The sequence below is a fragment of the Semicossyphus pulcher genome, unplaced genomic scaffold, assembly GCF_022749685.1.
Source record: "Semicossyphus pulcher isolate SPU_LCO1_2020_fin unplaced genomic scaffold, fSemPul1.0.p SCAF_24, whole genome shotgun sequence".
NCBI lineage: Eukaryota > Metazoa > Chordata > Actinopteri > Labriformes > Labridae > Semicossyphus > Semicossyphus pulcher.
The window spans coordinates 15,055,951-15,063,630 of record NW_027211698.1 but is presented as its reverse complement, the minus strand read 5'-3'; the positions used below and the strand labels follow the sequence as shown (position 1 = coordinate 15,063,630).

The following is a 7,680-nucleotide window of genomic DNA, read 5'->3' as shown; positions in this document are numbered from 1 at the left end:
TCAGACTCAGAGGGCCGCATCACAGATCATTAAAATTACTTTTCGGCTCTAAATCCAGGTGTTATGATGCTAAACAAGTTTCAAGGAAAACATGAGAAAGTGTTGAGAGACAGAGGGAAGAGGGAGAGATTGAAATTAAATGAAGATAGGCAGAAGGCGAGGGGAGGGGATGGGAGGCAGAGAAGGAAATGGAGAGAGGGGATTAAAGAGAAAATGAGTGATGGAGAGAGGAAGAAGGTAGAGATAGAAAGTTAAAGACTGAAAGAGTGGATGAAGAAGGAGAGGTGGTTAGAAAAGGGAAAAGGGTGATGACTGAAATATGTCAGATAAATCAAAGAAGAGAGAGAAAGAAGAAAAATGATAGCCAAACAGCGTAACAAAGAGAGAGAGGCGCCTTCAGAGACTCAGGGAGGGCAGCTTTCATGGAGGAGGGGGTAAAAAATGAGGGTGGGGATAACTACAAATAGCCAGGGCCAGTAAGTTCTTCTTCAGTGCTCTCCTCTGCTGTTGCCCTCATCTGGCTCTCTGAGTCCTCCAACATGGCCTCTTACAGCTCCTCGGCCCAAACCGCCTCCTCCTACCGCCGACACTTTGGCCATGGCGGCTACGCCTCGCCCTCCCTCAACCGCTCCTCGCTGGGCCACAGTGGGGGTGGTGGAGGCCATGTCTCCTCCAGGGTCTATGAGGTGACCCGGACCAGCTCAACCCCGGCCTACAGGGTCTCCTCCAGCTACTACGGGAAGCCTCCGGCGGCCTCCCGGGTCTCAGTCGGGCGCTCGTACGCCGGTATGGGCGAGACGCTGGACTTCAGCCTGGCGGACGCCCTCAACCAGGAGTTCCTGACCACAAGGACCAACGAGAAGGCGGAGCTGCAGCACCTGAACGACCGCTTCGCCAGCTACATCGAGAAGGTCCGCTTCTTGGAGCAGCAGAACCAGGCAATGGCGGTGGAGGTGGAGCGGCTGCGGGGCCGCGAGCCTACACGCATCTCCGACCTGTACGAGGAGGAGATGAGCGAGCTGAGGAGGCAGGTGGAGATCCTGACCAATCAGAGGTCCCGCATTGAGGTGGAGCGCGACAACCTAGTGGACGACCTGGACAAGCTGAAACTCAGGTGGGAGGGGCAAGCAGCGTGTGTGTCTCTTTAAGAAGGAATCTGTGTGCATGAATGTGTGTGTGTGTGTGTGTGTGTGTGTGTGTGTGTGTGTGTGTGATTTTGATGGAAAGGAAAGAAAAAAAAAATCTGCCTCTGAGGGAGGAAGAATAAATTGATAGAATGCTGATTGAAGCATTTGAGATGCTGACTTATGGGTTGCTTGACATTCAAAGTCCAGTAAATGGAGAGAGTGAGACAGTGCTGACAGAGTGTGAATAAGTCAAGTCATACCTCCATGACGCTCTGCTGATTCACACCGATCACATGAAGGTGGATGAATGGAGGGATGTGATGATACACAGACGTGTGTGATGATATGTGTCTAACATCATGTGTGCTCGATTTAAGCAGCCGCGGGAGATAAATGAGTCTCGGCTGGCAGCATTATCTGCTGTTTGTTGTGGTTACAGGAAATATCTTTATTTCCTTCTTTAGCGTTAGATATTAAAGGTCAAATAAACACGGATATTTGGGATGATAGGTAGACTTTCAGAGGGATTAATCATGACCAGATGTGCATCACACTGTGTTTCAGTCGTAGACGTCATAAAACTTTCATGCATACTGGTCCAGGTTCTTATTCTGAGCTTGAATTCAGTTGTTATGAAGCTACTGAGTGTGCTTTCTACATCAGAGAAAGAGTCACACCTCCCGGCATGTTTGAGTTTCCCTAATGTTCCAGCAAATACAAGAAATATTATAATTACTCTAGAGGTGGAAAATAATGGACGAGACGCAAATAATGGATGGATGACTATTGTGTGTGTTGCTGCCTATGAAAAGAATCTGACATCTGAGTTCATCACTCACACCCTGACACACACACACACACACACACACACACACACACACACACACACACCATGTTTACACCGTGCTCTTCTATAAAAGGAGAGGAAAGCGCTCCCACATATCTGAAGGACCTCTAATGATCTGTCCTTTCTCTTCCTCGGAGGTTTACATCTTGCGTGCCAGTTTTACAATGATTCACAGAGAAGACGGGGCTACTGCAAAAATAAGCCCTGCAAGGTCCTTTATGGGGATTTTACTAAGAGTAAAATCAAATTGGGGCTTTTATCTGAGCTTTTATCTTTTTATCACTACGAGGATTTTGTCTCTTTCTTCTTCATTTCAGTGCATTTAGATCCAAAGATGCTTTCATGGCTAAATGAATCAAACTAGCTTCTGTTCTGTTCTGCAAAAGAGGATTACAATACAATCTGTTTTTTTCGAGAGAGCTTTTGTTACAGCCATAAATGAGTTGTTGACTTTCTCTCTGGCATTTCAGTTCAGATGTTTTCAGCAAACTTTAAATGAACTTTAAACGGAAAGATACTGACAAAACATGTCTTTTGTGTCTTTTTGTGCGGAAGTCTGTTACATTGAAGATGTTACAATTAAGATCCCAGGGTTTTTTGTCTCAGCATGTCAGCAGGTGACCTAAAAACACCCCTTCAAAATAACAACAACATTTCACAGAAAGTTTCCTGGAAACAACTTTGCATTTTGTCAGTAATTAGAGAAGATCGACAATGTTTAGTTTCAAGCTTTGAGATAATTTCCAGATGAATTTCTTTGAAGGAGCAGCTCAATTTAAATAAGAGTTAATAAAATAAATTTAAGCTGCTAACTTATAAGATGAAATATGGACTTTCTTTAAGGTGTCACTGTCTTTCACCTGCTCCAGACTCCAGGAAGAGATTCTCCAGAAAGAAGAAGCAGAAAACAACCTGGCTGCTTTCAGGGCGGTGAGTCACTTACGCATATCTCATGGTACTTTATAGTACGACAGAAGTACTGCAGTATTTACTCCAGTCATACAGAAACAGAAACAAACTACTTGCTTTCCTTACATGAACAGTTTTTAAATCGGCGCTTATTCTCCAACTGTTGCAGGATGTGGATGCTGCCACTCTGGCTCGTCTGGACCTGGAGAGACGCATCGAGACGCTGCAGGAGGAGATCGCCTTCCTGAAGAGGATCCATGAAGAGGTTCTCTCTTTCTTCTTCTTATATTTCCTTCTCTTCTGTCCTTGGGTCCTGCTCTGTTATCAGGATCAAACTTCCACTGCCATTTACTTTACAAAAACTTAGCCTTAAGGTTATTTAGCACACCATGATGGCAGATGGACACAGAATCAGTGCAGATATTGTCAGTTGAGGGAACAAAACAAGTTCAATTCCAGGAAAGGAGCCAAAAATAACTACAAACCGTGTGTTTATTTACTGGTGATACTTTAATAATCCTGAACAGAGCATAATTCCTTCCTGTCTTTGTTTTGATTCTGTGTGTTTGTCTGTCTGTCTCTCTGTTAGCATCTGTTGTAACATCCCTGTGTGTGTGCGTGTGTGTGTGTGTGCGTGTGATGACAAACGAGAGAATAGGTGTTGTTCACTTTCTCACACAAACACACACAGAGCTCGTGCGTTGGCAGTCGGCCTGAACAGAGTCACAGCAGAGCGGGGAAATCTCACGCAGCATGTACGGTTAAAATTACTCTGTGTACCAACACTGCACATCCTCGTCTCTGACAGCAGGGGCTCGTAGGCTTAGATGTGTGTGTGTGTGTGTGTGTGTGTGTGTGTGTGTGCCCCTGTGTGTTGCAGACTTAGCCTACTTTTGGGGACACATTTCAGACTACAGACCAGTTAATTTGGGACAGATGTGGTGTGGTGGGAGAAAGCTGGTTTTTGGCTCGGTGGTTAAGGTTATGGCTAAGGTAAGCCTCCAGGATATTAATGTAAGTCTATTCCATGTCCTCAATTTTGACCTAACTAAACATGTGTGTGTGCTTTCAGCTTGTAGACAGCCAGAAGATACATGAGCCCAAGTGGTTGCTTCAGCATTAGTAGTGTGTTTACAAGTTCTGTCAGGGCTGCTATCAGGTGTTCACCGGGTGATAACACAGCAGAAACCTCCACTGCTGAGTGCTGAATGTTGAAGTGCCCTGAAGCAGCAAGAGGCTGCGTCAAAAATACTTCAGCTGTATGAAAAGTTCAAGTCTGGCTTCATGAAAATCAGAGTTCATGAGCAAAATGTTAAAACCAGGAAAACGTGATTGTGGAGGAAAATGAAATGAATGAATTTGAAGACGATTATTAATTAATTACTTTCACTTTCAACCCCCAGAACATTTTAATACAGAATAAAAGCATTTTAAAGAAATAATAAAGCCCTCCCAGAAGCTAGCAACATAACAAGCTTTCTAGCAGGCTTGTGACCTCATGAATTAAAGACACTTCCTACCAGAACGTCCAGAGCTGAAGGGAGCTTCCTACATTTTGAACCCCTCACCTTTGGCACTACTGGACGAACACACCCATTTGATGTCGTTCTACTTCTCTGTCATTTCCTCTTGAATAATTGTACTGAGCTATTACACATGCTTATGCTGTGACCAGCTGGTTCGTCGGGTGTTATTATTGGTTCAATGATTGTTACTGGTTGCTTGTGACTCCCATGCTGTACACACAACTAATCCCTTTAATCTCGTCTGCGCTCTGGAGACAAATGTCCACACACATAAATCCCTACAAAATCATCCACCGCACGGCCATCACTCCCCATCTAACCTGACCTCCCTCCTCCTCCTCCTCCTTCTCCTCCTCTTCCTCCTCCTGCAGGAGATCCGCGAGCTGCAGACTCAGATGCAGGAGACTCAGGTGCAGATCCAGATGGACATGTCCAAGCCGGATCTGACGGCGGCACTGAGAGACATCAGAGCTCAGTATGAAGGCATCGCCGCCAAGAATATCGCAGAGGCCGAGGACTGGTACAAGTCAAAGGTGAGAGGAGAAGAGATGGTTTATTACAACATGCCAACGATCTTAATCATTTTATCTTTGAGTGTATAACTGTGAATAATATTTCCTTAAGCTTCTGTAACCACAGTGGTGCAAGTAGTAGCGTTGGTAGTAAAATAAAAGCAATGGTGTAGTTCAAGGAATACATGACCTTTGACCTTTGTCTGTCCAGGTGTCTGACCTGAACCAGGCAGTGAGTAAGAACAACGAGGCTCTGAAGCAGGCCCGGCAGGAGACCATGGAGTTCAGACACCAGATCCAGGCTTACACCTGCGAGATCGACTCGCTGAAAGGCACCGTGCGTCTCACACACACACAGAGGTGATGTACAGACCGGCTGTGTGAGAAGTATTTCATTTCATCTATTTCTCTCTGACAAATCCAGAATGAGTCCCTGATGAGGCAGATGAGGGACATGGAGGACCGTCACGGACGTGAGGCCGGTGGCTTCCAGGACAACATCACCCGGCTGGAGGCGGAGATCGCCAACATGAAGGACGAGATGGCGCGCCATCTCCGCGAGTACCAGGACCTGCTCAACATCAAGATGGCACTGGACGTGGAGATCGCCACCTACAGGAAGCTGCTGGAAGGGGAGGAGAGCAGGTGATGCTGGAGTCAGACTGTTAATGTGTCCAATAAAGATAGGAAATAAGATGGTAGATGATCGCTGGGAATTTGTTTTTGATATTAAACAGCTTGTACTTTAAGATTTAACCTGAACAAAAGTTTTTTACCAGCCTTTTATGGTGACTTCATAATTTGTAAAGCCAGTTAAAAATGTTCTGTATCTTTGGATAAAGTGGGATTAACTAAAACTAAACAGAGAGACTAACCTGAAAGCTGCTGACTAGACCAGAATTCATGTAAGAACATAATTCTGTTAATTAATGCCAGAATTATGATTTAGGAATAAATGTTTAATGACTCGTGTTCATCACTTTTCTGTTTGTGCAGGATTACCTTGCCTGTACAGAGCTACTCCACTTTGAGCTTCAGAGGTACGAATACACCTGCTGTTCCCTAAACACACCACTAGAGGACACACTTCTCTCTAAGCAGCACAGGCCCTGCGGTCTGTACTAACCCACAATGCAGTTCATCTACAGATGGACTTATTACACATGATGATCCGTCGTCATTCCAATTGAAGTTGTGACATCCTGAGTACATTATGATTCCTTCAGAAGCAGAACTTCATATGAAAAGAAAGACAAAGTTCGGAAAGGCAGAATGATTGTATGCTGTGAGGTTTCCTTATTTTCTAATTAATCCAAACAGAAGTTCTTTTAAGGTCCCTTACCAAACTATAGTTCATCTTAGATGGAGTTTTGAAATGTTTAAAGTATAAAGACATGTAATATATTCTTGCTATTTTTACACAGAGACCAGCCCCGAGCACCAGCAGCGCTCTTCTGAGATGCATTCAAAGAAAACTGTCCTCATCAAGACCATCGAAACCCGCGATGGAGAGGTAAAGCACGCCCAAATAAACGTTGTTCCTCCCTTTCCATTTTCTCTTCTGTTATCTATGAAGTCAAGGAAATAATCCCCAAAATGACCTCATTACAAACAAATGGACGATTCAATATGGAATGACAGGTCACATGTCAAACGGCTCTATTTTCCTTGATGAGTTTAATCTCCCTAATTTGACCCTAAACTAATGGGCTTACATTCATACTTCTGCCCTAAAAAATATGAATGAAAACCTCACCTCTATACCTCCTCATACAAGTGAATGTGGATGATTCCTTCATGTTTCGCACATAAATGTACAACCTCTGGTGATTTTACAAAGACCTTACATGACCTTTGACCTCAGACAAACAGCTTTTGGAGTCCGATTTCAGTTTTAAAACATATGATACGAACATACACACTGATTATCTTATCATCCAGAAAGCATTCGTGATGTTTCCAAGTAAACACACCTACACATGCAGCGACTAGTTCACACACTGCCAGCCTCCAACCAAACATCCCGTCCCACCCGAGTAGAAACACGCTACACCCCCAGTTTCCTGGGAAAACATGCTTCCCAGACGAGTTGAGACAAGTTTTATTTTCAATAAAAGCTCATTTGCATCGCTGTGTTTTTGGACCTCCAACCTGCCGGGTTCCTCCTGTGAACCCGGCACGTCGCTGCACCACAATCAAGAAAAATTAACCTTTAAAAATTAATTTAAGAAACATTTTGACGTTTATGAAACTTGTTCAGCGTGAACTCACCACAGACCCAAAGATAGAGCATGGAGCTCTCTCACTGTAAAAAAAAGGCATGTATTTAGATGTAGTGTGCTGACTCTCACACAGTGTATTTTCATATCTTTGAACATCTCATGACCACTGTTTTTCTACCCTGCAGGTCGTCAGCGAGTCGACACAGCACCAGCAAGATATCATGTAACCGAGAAGAAGAAACAGAACACACGCCTGTCCTTCCTTAAGTAGGACAGAAAGAACACAAATAAAACTAGTAAAAGTTAAATAACTGTTCCAAATCATTAATATGGACTGTTCTGCTTTTTATGGTTCTTTGATGTGTGAATTTAAAGCAGGGTGGTAAGTTAATTCACCTTATCAGGGTTCATATATCTCTGCTTAGTGGCGCCTTTTAGCTGGATACTAAAAACAACTGTAGCTGCACAAGCTGCAAAACATTTTCCATTTAACACAAACATTTTGTTTTTGATTTACAGATAAAAACTGAAGAAAAG

The 7,680-nt window shown here is 43.9% G+C and overlaps 1 protein-coding gene across 1 annotated transcript; it reads left to right on the top strand.

The window, feature by feature from the left end:
• Positions 1–539: 539 nt before the first annotated feature.
• On the top strand, positions 540–7,370 carry LOC138603434 (desmin-like). The gene is made up of 7 exons (XM_069675210.1): positions 540–1,114; positions 2,844–2,904; positions 3,053–3,148; positions 5,490–5,566; positions 5,918–5,961; positions 6,346–6,434; positions 7,329–7,370. Exons 1-7 carry the CDS (start codon positions 540–542, stop codon positions 7,368–7,370), a joined length of 984 nt encoding a protein of 327 aa, XP_069531311.1.
• Positions 7,371–7,680: the final 310 nt, after the last annotated feature.